General features: G+C 53.3%; 2 protein-coding genes across 2 annotated transcripts in view; one reads left to right on the forward strand and one right to left on the reverse strand.

The window, feature by feature from the left end:
• The window catches only part of Plpp7 (phospholipid phosphatase 7 (inactive)), a 14087-nt gene extending 10872 nt beyond the window's left edge, over positions 1 to 3215 (reverse strand). Inside the window, exon 1 of the mRNA XM_008825636.1 lies at positions 2476 to 3215. Within this exon, the coding sequence (XP_008823858.1) occupies positions 2476 to 2926 (451 nt within the window). The 5' untranslated portion in view covers positions 2927 to 3215. The remainder of the gene's footprint in view (positions 1 to 2475) is intronic.
• A 9351-nt stretch (positions 3216 to 12566) lies between these two features.
• Fam78a (family with sequence similarity 78 member A) overlaps positions 12567 to 18800 on the forward strand; it is a 19157-nt gene continuing 12923 nt past the window's right edge. Inside the window, exons 1-2 of the mRNA XM_008825649.2 lie at positions 12567 to 12660; positions 13253 to 14264. Coding sequence (XP_008823871.1) covers positions 13942 to 14264 — 323 coding nt within the window. The 5' untranslated portion in view covers positions 12567 to 12660; positions 13253 to 13941. The remainder of the gene's footprint in view (positions 12661 to 13252; positions 14265 to 18800) is intronic.

Here is an 18800-nt window from a genome sequence, read left to right on the forward strand (position 1 = left end):
TTATTTTATTATTTTTATTTTATGTGTATGTGTGTATTGCTTGCATGTAAGTGCACCCGTGTTGTGCAATGCCTGAGGAGGACAGAAGGGGCTGTCAGATCCCCTGGAACTGGAGTTACAGGCAGTTGTTAGCTGCCATGTGGGTGCTGGGATTTGAACCCAGGTCTTCTGCAAGAACAACCAGTATTCTTAACTGTTGAGCCATCCAGCCTTCTTCATATCCCTTTTCTAAACATGCTTGCTTTAACGCTTTGGGCTGCCCTAGCATCTCATATTTCTTTATTTTTTTCTCTAAAGCTTCCTTCACCATGTGACTGCCAGTCAATCATGTGTCTGATCTCGATGCTGGGTCCTAGACCTGCGTGGTATCATGGCTTTTTTCCTTCTCCTCTCCATCCTCCTCAGATAAGCTGCTGAGGTTATTAGCTCACCTGCCCTGGGGATGTGGTGCACACCTTTAACCTCAGCACTTAGGAGGCAGAAGCAAGCAGATCTCAATGAGATCAAGGCCAGCCTGGTCTACATAGGGAGTTCTAGGCCAGCTGTGGCTATGGGAGACCCTGTCTCAAAAAGACCAAAAAAGAAAAGAAAAGGAGAGAGAGAGAGAAAGAGAGAGAGATTAAAAAGCCACTGTCAGAACTGGAGAGATGGCTCAGTGGTCCAGTGCAGAAGATCTGGGTTTGTTTCCCAGCACCCACATGGTGGCTAACAACCATTCATAACTCCAGCTCCAGGGGACCCAACGCTCTCTTCTGACCTCCGTGGACATTGCATGACATTTATACACATGCAGGCAATACACACATAAACATAAAATAAAAATAACAAATAAAATTTTTTTTAAATAAAATATTTTGGGCTGGGCATGGTGGCACACACCTTTAATCCCAGCACTCGGGAGGCAGAGGCAGGCGGATCCTCTGTGAGTTCGAGGCCAGTCTGGTCTACAGAGTGAGTTCCAGGCAGCTGGAGCTACAGGGAGACCCTGTCTCTCATTCTGCAGAGCAGCGTGCTTGTGCCACAGTAGCTGGTTTCTGGAAAGGCCTGGAAGCATTGCTCTAACAAGGGAGCTGCAAAGTTTTCAACATCTGGGGCAGGGGAAGTGTCCCTAAAAGCCAATGAGCATGTTTAAGAGGCAGATTAAAGTGGAGCTAATTCAGCTGGTGATGAGGCCAGCTTGTACACCTCCTGCCTGGGGAACTCACCCCATTGCTGGAGTGGCTACTGACTGGGATACCAAGATCTGCCTGCTCTCTTCTCTGACCCTCACTCTTCAGGAAGCCCCAGACTGCCAGAAGTGGTCCTTCTCCCCCTCCTCAGAGAAATGCTGAGCTCTGAAGTTGTTGTGGGAATGGGGGAATCTTCACATAACCAGAGTAGGTTCTGTTCCAGAAGCTTCTAGCCCAGTGCCTTGGCCACCTGTTCTGACTCCCTCTACCCCTGCCTGCTCCCAAGGATTGGATTGGCTCCTGCAAGGCAGAGGCTTGTGTGTCCGGCAGAGTTGGTACGAACCTCAGGTTCTAAGGCTGGGCCAGGCTGTTTGATTTATAGGAACCTCAGTTTCCTCATCTGTAAAATGGGAGGGACTATAGCACAAACCTTACTTGGAACTAGCCTGGATAAAACAGTAATATAAAGCCAATACTTTAGCTGTAAAAGTGAGAAACTTCAGTGGAAGCAGATCTTAACCTTAACCTCTCCTGGAGACCCTATGGGGGAACACTCAGGCTTTCACTGTGACTTATAGCTTTCCTGTCACTCCCAGATGACATCTGGACAAGCCTGTCTCAGACGGTGGAAGCCAAGGTTCCCAGAGCACCCCAGAGATCCAGAGGTGACAGGAGGGTGAGCTGGATGGGGGCTGGGTGTCACTAAGTGGAGAGGACGGCTTGCCTTCCACATGGGTCCCATGTGGCAACTGGGACTGGGCAGTGCTAAGCTGAGGGGTTGTGGCGAAGACTTTGGCAAAGGAAACTAACAACCAGACCCCTTTCTCTAGAGACGTCCCTGGGGGCAGAGCAGGTAAGGACCCCTGGAGGCTCAGAGTGGGTGGTTGGTGGTTAGGAGTCCCCAGATGGGTCCTTTGAGCTGCCAGACCCTGTGGAAGAGTCCTGGGTAACTTTCAGGGTGTCTGAACTGGGTGTGGAGGAAGAGACAACAGGGGGCAGCTCACAGTGGACCCAAAAGTGACATCACTCCAGGACACTCAGCAGAGTGGGCAGCAGTACCCTGTGCAGAGAACTGGCTCCTAGGGGTGCCCTCTGGCCTCTGCATGCTCAAGGTCCCTCACTTTGGAGGGGGCCCTCACCTCCCCACACTAGAGGCTTGTCCCGTTTCTGGGACACCCTTCCTGCCTAACCTCATTCGAAGAGTCCCTTGGTTTCTCAGGGCACAGTCTGATCCTGTACGGGGCGGAGCTGGCTCCTCCCAAGAGGCCTGGCAGGCGGGGGACAGGTGGCAGGCGGGCCAACTCACCTAGCAGCAGGTTCATGAGTACCTCCTGGCCGGCCAGTGTGCTGCTCCTTACCAGGCAGAGGATGGTGCCCCCGATCCAGGGGATGCCATGGCCTGTGATGCCAATGAGCTTGACCATGGAGCGGGCGCTGGCCCAGGACGCAGCCCGGCCAGCACACACCCCCAGTCGCTTGGACATGCAGATATCAATGGCCAGCAGGGAGTTGAAGGCGATGCCCTTGAACGACGGGTTCAGCTGCATGCAGTCTTCCTCGGGCAGCTGCTGTGACTGGCGACGCTCCCGAGTCCCATCGGCAGAGGGTGGGGGCTGTGTCGAGGGCCCTGAGGCCTTCCTGCCCGAGCTTCGGGGCTCCGGGGTCCCTTTGGGGGGCTGGTTCAGGGACAGGAACTCAGCTCGGTTGAGGACATTGTTGCGGTCCCGGGCACGAGCCCGACTCTGGGAAACTGGCATGGTGACCTCGCTCACTCTGAGAAGGCCGATGCCAGCCTAGGTCCGAGGGCCTTGTCCCCGAACAAGAGCCACCAGCGTGGCTTTGCCTCCCTGCCTTCTCTGTAGCAGCTGTTAAATACAGAGTGAACGATTGCACATGGCTGTTTACCTCCGGCTGTCACCAGGCTCCGAGGGGATGGCAGTGCCAGCCGGGCAGCCAATGGAGCCCACCCTTGCGGGGCCAGCGCCAATGGAGCCACAGGGGAGGTGGACGAGTCCGCAGCTGAGGCCCGGCTGCCTCGGGCCTGGGCTATTTAAATCTGCCAATGGCTGGTTCTTGGGCTCTGAGGGACTCTGGGAAATGTAGTTCTGTTCTGGATTCTGCTGGCCTCCTCTCTGGCCCAGGCAGAGATGAACCCGGAATTAACCTTTACTTTTACCAACTGCCCTCTGATCAGTCCAGGCCCTCAGGAGCCAGGCCCCCCTGTCCCCCTGGCTGGGCAATGGGGATCTAGTCCCTGGGACTGGAGGGAGTTCATGATGTCACTCAGAGCACCCCACTTGGGTCTCTGGGCCAGGCCGACTCCTTTTGTGACAGCATTTTGTGAAGCAGCCAGGCACGGTTGTCTTTCTTTCTCTTTTTAAAGCCAGCCTTCAGTTGCTGTAGTGAATCGCAGTGTAATCGAATGACTGTTATTAGAGACAGGGGTAATTAATTCATAATAGATACGCCTCTTAGGGGTTGTCCCCAGTACTTGGAGCTGTGCAAAACGCATGAACGCTCCAGCAGCTTTGGGTGGCCTATACATAGTTATGGAGCTGTTGGCTCTATGCTAGGAACAGTGAACCCGTTCCCTAAGAATTGGGAAGCTTAAGGTTCCTTGGGGGATTGAAATGACACATAAATAACTCAAAGTGTGATCTGGGCTGACTGGCTGGAGGTAGTGGATAGCTTGGTTCAAGAAGGAAGAATATCTAAGAAGTTGGGGAGGGACAGTCAGTCCCAGCAGCTGGCGCATGGGAAAGGAGAGGTGTGTATTCCAGAGAGGGCCCCAGAAGGCCTGCTGAGCACATGGGGTTTGAGGGAGGTCTCCTGTAGCTCCCTGGGTAGTTTCTGGGACTCCAATGCCTATGGCTGTTTTCAGGCTGTCTGGTCATGGGCTGGTAAGGGGAAGCCACTCAGTGTGATTGGCAGAGGTCAGAATTCCCCTGGAACTAGAGTTATGGTTAGCCACCATGTGGGTGCTGGGAATTGAACCCAGGTACTCTGCAAGAGCAGCCAATGCTCTTAAACACTGAGTCACCTTTCCAGCCCCTAACTGACACCATTTAACCAACATCCCTGAGAAGCAGTTGTGATGACTCCACTGTACAGATGTGGAAGCCGAGGTTCAGGGAGATGAAGGCATCCAGCCAGAAACCAAAAAGAAGGGAGACTCAACTCCTCAGAGGTCTCTGGTGTGGAGACTATGGGGGCCTTTGGGTTCAGATCCTTCAGGCCTCAGGAGCCTGGAAGCGTTAGCTCAGTTCTGTGCCAGGGAAGTCATTTTACCCTCCCAGGGTGGGGCCATGACCTGGGCTGGCCTCAGTAGAGGCCAAGGAGACCAGCCAGCCAAGACTATTAATACTGAAGGCTGTATCAGCATTTCATTCTGGGTCTAGTGGCCAGGAAGCTCTGTGGCAGCCATGAGGTCCAATTTATCTGTCAGTGGTTCAGACAGACTCCGGAGGACAGTCCTAGGTTCAATCCCTCGCTTAGCTGCCACCAGCTACGCCATTGCACCCCTCCAGGATTCTGTTTCTCTCCCTTGGAGGCTGGTGAGAAATTTATGTGAAAGGTTCACTCAGCCCAAGGGGCTGTGCTGGCCTCCCGTGACCAGGACCTGCTATTCTCCTCTGTATGCTGGGGTGTCTCTGGTCACCTTCACAGGCAGCTAGAGGCAAGCATGATGCCTCAATCCATTAGCCCTTATGAACACCTACCATGGGGCACACAGTCCAATTTCTCAAGAGTCTTGGCATTCGTTTATTTAGTCAATACTTTTATTGATCTCTTCCTACAGTTTATCTGAGGGGGCAGGACACACATCCTTGAAACAATGAGCTGGTTAAAAGACAGTATAATATTACCAATAACCCTAAATTTCTTCCTTACCATTAAAACATTTCTATTGCCAGGTGTGGTGGTGCATGCCTTTAATCCCAGCACTTGGGAGGCAGAGGCAGTCAGATCTCTGTGAGTTCAAGGCCAGTCTGGTCTACATAGTGAATTCTAGCACAGCTGGGGCTACAGGGAGACCCTGTCTCAAAAAGACCAAAAATAAATAAATAAATAAATAAATAAATTCTATTGACTGCAATAAATTTAATACAGTTAACAGTTAAAATCTCATCACTTGAAAATGAATATTGTTAATACAGGATGTCAGTTTAGAAAGAGATTATCACAGCTGGGTGTGGTGGCACACGCCTTTAATCTCAGCACTGGGGAGGCAGAGGCAGGCAGATCTCTCTCAGTTTAAGGCTAGCCTGGTCTACATAGCAAGTTCCAGCTGGGACTACAGGGAGACCCTGTCTCAAAAATACCAAAAAAAAAAAAAAAAAAAAAAAAAAAAGAAAGATTCTCACTTGCCCCATTTCCAATCATTGAAATATTTCATATCAACCAGGTATTATTTTAAAAAATAAAGAGCTAAATGTTAAACAAATGATATCTATGTATATCAGATGTATTTAGATATACAAATACATATTTCAAATATGGTCATGTCAGGCATGGTGGCATACATCTTTAATCCCAGCACTTGAGAGGAAAAGGCAGGCTGATCTTTGTGAGTTTGAGGACAGCCTGGTCTACACATATCAAGTTTCAGGCCAGTTGGTGCTATAAAGTTGAGGCCTTGTCTCAAAAACAAACAAGAAACAAAAAAGATCATGTAGTCTTTTAGAATATGACTTAACCTTTTTTTTCTTGGTCTTTTTGAAGCAGGGTCTCCCTGTGGCCCCAGCTGTCCTGGAACTCACTATGTAGACCAGGCTGGCCTTGAACTCACAGAGATCTGCCTGCCTCTACCTCCCAAGTGCTGGGACTCCCGGCTACGACTTACCTTTTAAAAAACAATTTACTTTTGGGGTTGGAGAGTTGGCTCAGTGGTGAAGAGCACTGACTGCTCTTGCAGAGGATCTGGGTTCGATTCCCAGCACTCATATGGTGGCTAACAACTGGCTATAACTCCAGTTCCAAGGAAATACTCTTCTGACCTCTGTGAGCTGTGCACAATGCGAGTGCACTTACACACATGCAGGCAATACACTCATACACATAAAGTAATAAATAAAATAAAATAATTTTCTTTTATTATTATTTGGTCATTTTGAGACAGGGTCTCCCTGTAGCCCCAGTTGACCTAGAACTCACTATGTAGACCAGGCTGGCCTTGAACTCACAGGGATCCACCTTCCTCTGCCTCCCGGGTGCTGGGATTAAAGGCGTGCACCACCACACCCGGCTATTTTTATTATTTTTAATTATGTGCATGTGGGGCTGGAGAGATGGCTCAGCAGTTAAGAGCACTGGCTGCTCTTGCAGAGGACCTGAGTTTGGTTCCCAGCACCCACATGGCAGCTAACAACTGTCTGTAACTCCAGTTCCAGGGGATTCGACGCCCTCTTCTGACCTCTGTGGGCATTGCCTGACACGGGTGCACTTACATACATGCAGGCAATACACTCATACACACAAAAAAAATAATTATGTGCGGGTGCATGTCTGAGCGTGGGTTTGTGTACATGAGTGCAAGAGCCCTCAGAGGCAAGAAAAAGGTGTCCCAGATTCCCTGGAGTTGGAGTTACAGGCAGTTTTGAGCCACCTGATGTGGGTGCTGAGATGGTAATCTCAAGTCCTCTGGAAGAGCAGCAAGTGCTCTTAACTGCTGAGCCATCGCTCCAGCCCTGACTTACCTTTTCACTTAACAAAATGGCCATATTTCCATGACAACCCCATTGTTTATGATTGCTAGACATGTTGTTATGTAGAGGGTTCATCATCTACATAACAGACCTTGAATTGTTAGTTATTTCTATTTTGTGGCTACTGTATTCAGAACTATTCTGGGATGGCCACACTCAGACATCCTTGTGTCTCCAGAACAGAATGTAAACAAGTATGAAGTAAAACAGGATGCTGGGGGCAGGGTTGAGCTAGCCTGAGCTGTTGCTGTGCCCAGACCTAGGGAAGCACAAAGACACAGGACCAGCCCAACTACCCTCTTTCCATCTTACTGGAGGTGACATCACCCATAAGCCTAGAGGTCCCAGCTGCTGATCTAATACATTCTTGGCCTGAGAGATGTGTTCCTGGCTACATGTGGCCCATAGCATCTCTGTACCCTGCCTGTGTGCTCTCATGAGATACAAATCACTTCCTGAGTCCTACTGTGTGCAAGGACCAATAGGAAGTGCAAAGGAGGGATGTGCACCATAGCCCATGTACATGGAAGACCTGGCTCTCCTAAGGCATCGCCTCCCTGGCCAGTCCCCTAGCCCTGCTGTTCCAGCCCTGCCAACTGCTGAGAACTGGGGTAGGAAGCTGCATCTTGCCAGGCCCAATGGCTACTACTAGGTTCCGACTCAGGACTATTGAAAGCCCTGTCCCTGACCATTTGACAATATTGGGAGTTTCTGGCAGCTGGTGCAGTTTGCTGTTTAGAATGTTTAAGACAAAGCCAACACTAATACTCATGAGCACATTTGCCATAAGCCATACTGAACAGCTGCTGTATATGAGTCTGCCTGTCTCTGTATTGCCTGCTTTAGCTACCAGAACAACCCTCTGCGTGGACAGGTGCTTTGTCCCCATCAGATCAAGGAAAAAATCCAAGCTCAGAGGCAGAGGGACTCTACCCAGGCCACAGAATGAGCAGCAGACTACTCTGGCATTCAAACCTCACCCTGTCTCCCGATTCCCTTCTTTTTTGTTTTGTGTTCTTTTTGTGTTTGTTAAAGTCTGTGTCATTTCCTAACACCCTCTACACACTGATTCTGCAAGTGTTGAGTGCCTTCAAAGTTCTAGCAAAGTGACAGCCCCTGAGAGCTGTGATTGTTGTCTATTCCGTCATGCTAGGCAGGTTCTGGCACACAGTAGGCACTCTGGAAACACAGAAAGACTGTATCCAGGGCCTGGCTCTAAGCAATTGTAGATGTGGTCATCAAAGCCCAAGAGCCAATAGAGGCTGCTATCTGCGGTACTGACCCCAGAAGAGAGAGGGAGGGTGGGTAAGAGGCTGGAGGGCACAGTGGGAGGGCCAGCCTCGTCCCCAGGAGGCCCGCCAGCCCGGTGGAGAGCGCCTTTCATCACCGCCTCCCCACCGCTGGCGCAGGCCGGGATCACTTTCTCAGTTCGCATTTCTAAGGTTATTTTGGTCGGGAAACCTGATCCTTCACTTGGTTTATTTTAGCACCTTGGAGAACTCCCAGTGCCGTGTACCCGATCCCAGCCGCGCCCAGCCTGCTGTCGCCCCCCTCTGTCTTTCCACCGAGGCGCAGCGCGTGGGGACCGCACAACCGGTAACGCGCACCTTCGCAGGGTCCCCAGGTCGCTGCCTCCCCTCTCTTCCCCCCCCACCCCCCACCCCTGGGGACCAGGGCCAGAGGAACACCATGCAGGCTCAGAGTCCCAGTCAGCAGCTGCGAGAAAGCTCCAGGCCTGCAGAAGCCCAGCCAGAGATGCACGGATGTAGGCGAGCCCGGAGCTGGCTATCCTTGATCCCCAACTCAGCCTCTGCCCAGCCCACTAGCCCCACACTTATTCAACACACACCCACACCCACACCACCCTTCCATAGACATGCACACACACCATCACACACTCACACAGGCACACATACAGCCAGAACACACCCAAACACACCTCACACACCCCATCACTGGTACTTGTACGCACACTGTCATACACTCTCCATCACATACACTACACCACAGGGGCTTCCTCACACCACAACACAGGGCATACACCCACACAAGCACAGACGGATGAGAGCACAGATAGCCAACCATGCACCCCTCACACACTAACTTCCTGAATGCTTCCCGCCACACACCATCCTTGGTGTGTGCATCTTTTACACACATCCAGTTCCATTCTGGACACACATCAAAACGACTTACTCATTCACTTCCTAATTGATAGCGATCGGTGCTTCCTCATAATGGTTATAAACATCAACTCATATTACTGATGCTAATTTATACCCTTCATTCAGGGATGTAAGTGCAGTTGACCGGGCAGGCTGCAGTCCCTAGTGTCCTGCAGATCCAGTGCCCAGTTAACATTGAAAAGGTTGATGAGGAGGCCCCAACTCCTAGGTTCACAGTCAGATCAGACGGTTGCTTTTGTACACCTGTCACTGCCTCTCTGGTGTCCTCAAAGGAGAGCAACACCATCACTGAGCTGGGTCCAGGAGGTTTGGGTTCTAGTCTGAGAGCCCTCTTGTTGAACTTACTGGACCTCTTTTCCCCGTCTACAGGGCAGCTTGTGGGACCAGCCCTCTAGAAGATACAGTCCCTCTTTACCTGGTCAGGCCCAGCCTGCTCCCTGTAGGTCCATCCAGCCTCACCTGTCTCTGCCTCCTTGCTTCTTGAAACCACTCCCTCCAACCAAAGGTGATGCCCACCTGAGCTGCCAGGCCTCTGGCCCCACCTATCTGTCCTTGGTGGCCATTCTAAGCCTCATTGGTTTCCAATATGGTTCTAACAGTTGGGAAGAGAACCGTGTCTCCCTAGGCAAGAGAACCCCAGTGTTTCACACTTCCCACCACAGGGAAGTGGTTTTCACTCAAAATGCCTTTCTGGACACGTGACCCTGCCTTTGGAGGTGATGAACTCTTAGCAAATCTGTTGTGGCCCTGAATGCAGGTTGGTCCAAGAGAGACAATGAGACTTGTGACTACCTGTGGTGGCCACTGAACATGAGGTCTCTACACCTTCAGGGACCTCTGGTGAGAGCCCCCCGCCCCAGTGACCCAGCCTCTGCACCTTGGAGTCACGCTGCCTGGTTCACACCACCCTCCTCTTTCAGCAGGCCTCAATGTCCTTATCTATACAATGGATGGTAACAGGGCCTAGTTTCCAGGGTCACTGACAAGGCCATGAAGGTAATGTGTGCAAAAGCCCTGGATCATAGTCTGCTCAGCAGGAAGATGCTGCCCTAGGGGTCCTTCCATGGATCTCTGAGGGCTCTGTGCTTGTTCAGGGCTTTGTACCACAGACAGCGTTATTTTTACCTCTGACTTGCTGTATGTGCCTTTGGGTTTTCATGATCTCTCTGGTCCAATGTACCAGGGCTGTTTTATCCTGACATCTCCTCTTTCTTCTTTCCTGGGGGTGGCTGGGGGTGGTATCGGGGGGGAGTATGCTTTCTGCTCTGCAAGTCCTCATCCTATGGATACCCAAGCACCTGCTCTGGCAAGACTTGCTAGGGGCCAGTTCATCTTAGCTCAGAGGGGCCAGTCTTAGCATGCAAGGGCGGCATGCTTGGTGGGGGACCTAAGTGTAACCCTTGGAGGGTGGAGAGATTGGGGTTGGAAATTCAGAAATCACTGTCCCCTAGTCTCCAGTTTTCTGGAGGTGTCTGTAGTTACCTCCCAGGGTCAAGGTAGATAAATAGTGGCATCTGACACACAGTGGGTGCTGTGGGTGTTCTATCAGCACCATCACAAGCCAAGACCAAGATGGAGCAGATGAAAGTATAGTTTTCAGCTGGCTTCAGGGGAACCCCTCCCTTGGAAATGATCGCCAGGTGTTTCCCTGTTCATGGGGTGGGGGTGTGCAGTGTAGACTATGGATTTTCTTAAGAGCTGCAGAACTCCTATGTTTCTAGAACAGCCTTGAACTTACTGGGACATGTTGACTGCCTTCAAGACCACTAGGGTCTGACAGGTTCCAGGCATTAGGGTGATGAGAGTTGAGACTGACACCCTCAAAGTTAATGTCTTCCTTCTGTATAAATGGAGTAGCATAGTGATCTGATTACATATAGGTGCTGCAAACTGTAAGGGATCCCAGAGGAGAAGAATGCAGTGTAGGAAAGACCTGCGGGCTCTCAGGTCAGGAGAGACTTCCTGGAAAACTTCCTTTGGGGTTCTTAGGGGACCCATGTTAGTTGGATGTGAAAAAGGACAGTGCCTCAGTAGTTGGGGACATGTTCAGTAGCAATGGTCAGGTTGACAGTGGTTGGGGGAAGGCAGTAGCCACCTTACCTGGCTGTTTCGGACTGCGGCTGAGTTGGTGCTCAGCTAGTTTGAGATGAATTCTTCCCAGACAGCTACCAACCCCCTCAAAGTTTCAGAGATGTCCCTCCAGGGGCCAGCACTCCCAGGCACTTAGCATGCTCTAGCCCTGGGATTGGCCGGAAAGTACCTGTTCTGCTGTCCGCTGTGGGTACCCCTGAAAGTCTGAGTCACGGGGCTCTGGGGGAAGTGGTGGGCATGGTTTCAGTACGGCTGCCAGGTTTTCTGATGTCACAAATTTTTCTTTAACTAGAAAATTATTGTAGGGTGGGGGTGGGGCTACTGCCTGAGGCTACTTAGATTTCTTGCTCTCCCCTCCCCAACTGCTGTCTAGGCATGAACTCCTTTTGAATCTCAGCTCTGAGGTCACCAAGTTGTCTCAGGAGAGACACCTGCCAGTTTGGGGTGGTAGGCAGGTCTTTTAGTTTTCCCACTTGGAATTTTTCCTCTGTGGAATGTTTTAACAAGTCTTCCCACTCAGGGTGGCTGATGGATGAAATAAGGCTGTGTAAGAGTGTCACACACAGGTCAACTGGTTGACTAACCACTTTGCAAGTGGGAAGGACCAACACTGGGGCGCGGGGGCAAGTTCTCTCCCCAACCTTCCCAGACCTGAAGCCAGCCACCGACCCCTGCAGCCAGGGTTCCCAGGGCAGTACAACAATTCTCGTGAGCCTCGGAAAGCCTCTGGCTTGTAGAGGTCAAAGGGCATTAGGAACAGCCCCCACCCCAGGACCCGAGACGGACGCTGAACTACACTACCCAGAATTCCTAGGGCTAGCAAAAAAGGAAATGTCGTTTATGCAAGGACAGGCTCAACTCCCCCAGCAGCTGCAGAAAGGGAGAGAAGGGAGTCGGGGAGAGGAATTACCTAGGGGAGGGCGCGCTGTGCGCAGGAGCGAGGGTGGAGAGCAGGGAGGGCGGGGAGGAGGAGGCGGCGCCCGCCCGCCGGCCGCCGCCTGCGGACCTGCATCCCGCGGGGCGCGGGAGCGGGCGGCGGTCCTGCGTGCGCCTGCTGAGCTCTGCCGGGCGGTTGCGGGTGGACGCGGGGGCCAGGCCGGCGCAGGGGCCGAGTTTCTGCAAAGTTTGACCTGGTTGCCTTTCCGATGCTGCAGCAGAGCGAGGCAGTGCGGGGCGCGCCAGGCGGCTGCGGCGCGGCGGCGGGGCAGAGCGGCGACAGCGCGCTCACAATGATCATAAAATAAAGGAGGCGCGCGGGGTGGGGGCACGCGGGGTGGGGGCGAGAGAGCCCCGAGCCGTAGCCCTCCGCCCCCGGGCCACCCCTCAACAGCCCCCAGCCAGGAGGGGCGTTGGGGGTCCAGGGCGCCTTCGTCGTCCACAGACTCTAGTAGACAGAACCAAGGGACACTGTCCAGGGGAGGTGGGGGGCTCCCCGAGAACGTGCCAGCGGTGGGGTCGGGGACATCCGGAGGGCGGCGACCCGGGCACTTGGAGCGGCCCCAGGGGCAGGTGAGTTCGCGGCGCCCCCAGGGTGGGGACTTGCGTGCCGAAGTTCCCGGGCAGAGGAGGCGAGCGCCCCCGGGCGCGCGGGAATCCGCAACTGGAGAGGGGAAACTGAGGCACCGGACGCGGCGGGGCGGGGGCACTGCACCCTCTAGGGATCGAGAGACCTGGGCGACCGTAGGGGCACGCGCCAGATGGAGACCTGCCTTGGGTGGCACTGCGCCCCCAGGGGAGACCCGGGAGAGAAAGGGGCGTTCCACGCGGTGCCGGAGGCAGCGCCGGGGAGGGGAAGTCCTGGTGACCCCACCGCTGCGACAGTCCGTCAGTCGACCCCCCTCCACCCCGCCACCCACCCCGGGCCAGGGAGGGTGTCAGCGGAGATGTCACGGGAGGCAATTATTCGCTGGTGCTCGCCGTGGTGCGGCCACCGTTGACGGGGCGGGCGGAGGGGGGGGGTGCCACCTCCCGGGAGACCGCCCAGAGCTGCGCCGTCAGCTCCGCAGCCCGCGCCCCGCGCACACGCGTCGCCGCCCCCACGCGTCCCCCGCAGGAAAGTTCGGCTCAACTTTGACGCCCTGTCCCTTCCATCTCTCGGCAGGTCCTCAGCGGCCTTGGCGAAGCAGGCAGCGGCGGAAGCCCGAGCGCAGCCCCGGGGTCCCCACTCGGTGGCCGGCGGCGACAGCGGCGAAGGAGCACGCGGGGCGCCCGGGAGTGGGCGCCGGTAGGGACCCCGGAGCGCGCCTCCTGGAACGGCGGGTGGGCGGTCGCCCCGCTGGGCGCCGGGACCTCGGCCGATTGAACGGAAACTGCTCTCCAATTGATTGGGCCCCGCCGGGCGGGCGCGTGTGCCCCGGGGGAGCGGGTGCGGAAGGCAGAAGGGCAGGAAGTCGGCGTTCTGCAGCGAGGGTGGCGCGACCGCGCGGGGAACCGAGCCTTCTTTATTTATGTGCCTGCCAGAGCTCGTCAGCTTCCTCCGAAGACTTCAGGGAGAGTCTCCGAGCTGCCATCCCCGAATGTGAAGACGCAGGGCTGGATGTCAGAACATGTTTATCCATTAAACTGCAAACTTTCCTTTTTTCAAACCCAAAGAATATCGGTGGCTTTTGCCCACTGCTCGAAGAGAGAGTCCAGGGCTCTTGAGATGCAGCAGAATCCTTATTTATAACCCGGGTAGTGCTATGCAAACCCCCTCAGCTCAGTAAGTTCTCTATCCTATGGATATCGGTCTTGAGCTTTGAGATTAGATTGCACCCTCTGCACTGGGTCCTGCAACCTCCCATCCTTTCAATGCCCTGTTATTTCTGGGACTGCTGGCCTTCCCTGGAGATTAGAGCGGTCCTGTGTGCCATGGGCTGTATTCAGAGCATCGGAGGCAAAGCCAGAGTCTTCCGGGAAGGGATCACAGTGACTGATGTGAAAGCCTCCATCGACCCCATCCCCACCAGCATCGACGAGTCCTCCAGCGTGGTGCTGCGCTACCGGACACCCCACTTCCGGGCCTCTGCCCAGGTGATCATGCCACCCATCCCCAAGAAGGAGACTTGGATTGTTGGCTGGATTCAGGCGTGTAGTCATATGGAGTTCTATAACCAGTACGGGGAGCAAGGCATGTGAGTATTGCTTGGGATAGGCTGAGGGGCTGCCCGGTGAGCTTGAGGCCTGGCAGGGGCTGGAGAGGGGCTGCCCACACAGAGAGGGGCTTTAAGGGTGGGAATGGCCCCTGAGTCCTCTTGGGCCAGGTAACTCTGTGGAGCCTTTACTTGTTGATTAAGGTCCCAACTTGGCACCCCACCATTATCTTTGGCCCCCAGGATTCCTCTGTGCTTCCAAGCCAGATGCTGAGAAAACAGAAACCTGTGTTTCTTTGGCAGATGGAGTGTCAGGGCCATCAGGGGTCACCAGAGAGGCCACAACTCTGCCCCCAGGCTTAGGCCTTGGTGGGGCAGTGAGTATGGGGAGACCTCTGAAATCTCCATTCTTTTCCATATAGGGCTTTGTGATTGGGACTAAACTTGTATCTCTGGGGTGTTCAGATGCACAGCAGGCCCCCAGAGGACAGCTTTGCCTTTGTTGCCAGTAGTGGTTGGTGGCTGGTGGCAGTGTGTGTTTGAGAGGGACTTCAGAAACCCCGTTTGCTTTGCAGCGTGTAGCTTTCTGTCTCCCAGTAGAGCTCAAGGGGTCAGTTTCCCAGCATCTGGTGTCCCTCCAGGGGGGGTCCTAACTAGGAACAGCCAGAGGAGCCCGCTGGCTTCTTTGTGGCCTGGTCTCCTAGGATGACATGGGTCTCAACATGTACCCTGAGGCCCTGGGTCTTGTTTGCATGTTCTTGGACCCCAGAGTAGGCCATCCCCAAGAAGGAAAGCCTCAGATGCTCTTGGGGACAGTGACTTGGCTCGATGGCAACCCTGGGTCAGAGGTGGTAAAAGCAGCTGCTGAGACCTGGTGGCTCCCAGGGATAGACAGCTCATAGATACTGTCTCAGAGTCTTTCAGAGTCTACCTTATGTATAGATCACGTTTCGGCTTTGCAAGTGGGGAAGAGAGGTGTCTCCCAGAGAGTTGGATCTTATTGAAGAATATCCCAGGCTATTTGGTTCACAAGGGCCAAGGGTAACTGAACACAAATGGAGAAATGTACAGTCTCCATTTAGTGACTCAAGTTTGAAGGGAAACAGGAAGATAGGGTAAAACTTGAAACTGAGCCTTAACCCTGATGGCCTAAGACTGTGGGGTACATGAGGTTACTGTGGGGTATGCTCCAGCAGCCCACTTCTGCTCCCAAGCCCTTCCTTTTTTAAGAGCGCCCAGACTGCTAACTTCCCATTCTAAGACAGGCAACAGGACTCTGTTACTTCCCAAGCTGCCTCCAGCCCAGATTCTTCTCACCCCCTCCCAACCCCTCCCGGCTTTGTAAGGCATCTAGGGAGTTACTGAGAAACACAGGATTTCCTAGGGTTTCAGACTGAGGCTAACAGCTTCCCTGATGTCTTCCCTGATCTTGTCAAGAACCTGAGGTGATTTCACCCCATGGTTCTGGTCCCTCTGTTCCTGGATAGAAGAACTTTGAACATTTCAGATTCTGTGGTCACTTTCTAGGGTGTGGCCGTAGGCGAGTGCCTTATATCACTCTGAGCCTCAGTTTACTCATCTGCAAACTGGGGTCAATCAAAATTCCTTCTGCATGATTTATTGCGAGAATGGCTCAGACAACCTTTGTTCCGCAGTTAGCACTAGGCCAAGTTCATATGAATCCTGCAAGCAGGTGGCTGTCCACCTTGATGTGATTTCAGTTTCTAGTCTATCAGATAGAAGTAAACAATGGCATTTACAGCACCGAGGCTGTAGCTCCTGAGTTAGAAAAGATGTCAGCTACTTTTTATGAGTTTTCTCCCCAGCCTGGGTCCCTTACACACAGGACTTCCACTCCTAACTTTTTAAAAATTTAAAAATAGCACCAGTCGGGGATGGCATGAGTGGCCGCAGGCCATTTCCCTCACTCACAGTTTGCCCTTGGCACTGCTCTCCTGTACGTTCTTCCAGGGTGCCTTGGCTCTGAAACTCCAGGTGAGACAGGATCAGCTGCTGTGTAGGGATAGGGCAGGTGACCATCCTTTGGCAAAGATGTAGAGGAGGACACTGTTTTACCACTGGTCAGCAGAAGTGTGAGGTGCAGAATTGCTGACCTCACCCTCCCTCCAATGCCAGTACATGTGGTGCTGTGCCCATCCCGTGGAGATGCAGGGCTGGTTTGGACTAAGCCTGAACTCAGCCTTTCATGGTCCCCCTTTCTGATTGCAAATAGAAGCATCTAGATGGGGTTAAAAGAACCTTTCAATCGTCTCTCCTAGACTTTCCATCTCTGAGTTCTTAAGCCCCACAGTGGACAGTTGAGAGTAGCCAGAACCTTCTCCCAGCCAGGACTTGTCCCTCCACCCGCCTGTGCCCAGATTAGATACTTCTGGGCGCAGGACGGGGCACATCACACAGAATGCCTAGCTCTACCTATGTGTGTATCCCTCTAACTTATAACAACTACAAATGTCCGCAGACAAGGTCCCATGTCCCCTGGGAGGGGTATGAAATCAGCCTAATTGAGAACTACTAGACTCACTTCCCAAAGTGAACTTCAGGCCCTGGACATCAGTGACCCAGGGAGGGAACGGTCAGGTGGCCAAGCCTAGGTTAGGACTTGTGTTCTTTACAAATGGGCTTGTATTAAAAATATTAATTCCAACTACTTAACTGAAATCCATAATATCCCCAGCATTATCCCTGCTTGAAATTAATCTCTTAAGCCATGAGGAGGACTTGTTAGAATGACATTCTGGGCTTGAAATATTGAAAACTACCACCTCAGTCACAGCCTGACTTCACAGGGGAGAGCTGGAAGATGGAGCCTCTCTTCCACCTGCCTGAGAGCATTCTATAAGATGTTGGGTCCAACCCACAGTACTTTCAAAGCTAACCCCCCTCCAAACTGTTGGAGACACCTGCCTCCTCAGCCATCCCCCGCAATTCCTCAACTGCCACCTGTCAGCTGGCGTAGAGCCTTCTAAGTGACAAGTCACAGTTTCTCGCCTGTGTAGGAGACACTTTGCGTGTTCCTAGTTTGCCCTTCTTTGGAGCCCTCCGGGGAACCTGGCCCATTGCCAAGGCCAAGAGTGAGTGGTGTGGCTCAGGACTGTGGGGCGAGGGGAGGAGAGTGGTTCAGATAGCGTGCCTCCTTGTGCCTATGTCTGCCCACACTCCTGAGCCAGTCTTAATCTTTTGGAGCCACACTGTTCCTACCTATGAAATGGGAACACTAGCACCTCCCACCTGGCTCAGAGAGATTAGCACTGTAGAGTGCTTGGCACAGTGCTGGCGCTCTGGAGCATTCTATTCTCTCTCAGTACTGTGATCATGAATCGTGGTTATTAGTATTGGATTATCACTCTGCAGTGTGTGGCTGAGCACTGTTGAAGACCTGAGTATAATGTTGTCTGTTTATCCTTTCTCCTGGTGTCCCATCATCCTTCCTGTGTCAGCACAGCCTCAGCTCTGAGATCCTGTGGGTCACTTTGGTCCACGTTTGTGGCACCGGCTGTGATCACAAGGCTTGGTGAGACTGGTAGGAAAGTGCTAAAGGGCTTTCTTGAACTCTCTTGCTGTCTGTGGGGTGCACCCCAGGTCCTCAGGAGGGCCTCGTTTGAGGGTGACATAGACTCTGAGCCCAAATCTACCCAAGGAGGTTTGCTCAGCATGACGGATCTGGGGATGGCCCCTGGAGGAATGTCCCGCCTGGGCATGTGGCCTCTTCCTGGAGCCAGGGTCTGAGCGCCACATAGAACAATTGAGGACGAGGCTTCCTGTCTTGGGCCGGATGGTGGCCTCCCCATCTGCTGGGCCCTGGCGGAGGCCAGGGCAGGGTGGGTGGGAGAGGGAAGTCCTTGTTTCTGGGCTTAGGGTAGGAGGAAGTGGTGGGGGTGGCCCAGCCTAGGAAAGCTCCCCCTGGGCCAGCTGGGGCCAAGTGATGGTTGGGGCCTGTATTTGGCTTCTGAGGGTTTGTAGCATACAGGCTGCTCTAGGGGACGTGCAGACAGGCACCCAGGCAGCCGGAGCCATCAAGGAAAGAGCCGGGAGCCTTTCCTGCAGATCGGCTAGGATGCATATGAGAAAACTCAGGGCTCTTGTTTGGGGAGCACAGGTCTAGGCAGCAGATGCTGGGTGAGCTGTTCCATCTGTACCCAGTAGTGCAGGGCTCCCGATTTTAGGATCTGACTTTCAGAACCCTGTGCCCTAGTCTGAGCCTGGCTTCTGGAGACACCAGAAGTAGCCTAGTGAACAAGTAAATTAGCATGTGTGTGACTGTACACTGGGAAGATGTTAGCTATTATTACAGAGAGCTCAGGATAACTCAGGCATCTCACTGTTGGGGGAATTAAGTTCTGTCCACTGTGCAGAGTACAGAGAGGCAGTTAAAAACAACCAGGTTTCCATGGAAACAGTTTGTTGCATTAAAATAATGTTGGAGCCGGGCGTGGTGGCGCACTCCTTTAATCCCAGCACTGGGAGGCAGAGGCAGGCGGATCTCTGTGAGTTCAAGGCCAGCCAGGTCTACATAGTGAGTTCCAGGACAGCTGGAGCTACAGGGAGACCCTGTCTCAA

Source organism: Nannospalax galili, unplaced genomic scaffold (genome assembly GCF_000622305.1).
Source record: "Nannospalax galili isolate Female #2095 unplaced genomic scaffold, S.galili_v1.0 scaffold290, whole genome shotgun sequence".
Taxonomy (NCBI): domain Eukaryota; kingdom Metazoa; phylum Chordata; class Mammalia; order Rodentia; family Spalacidae; genus Nannospalax; species Nannospalax galili.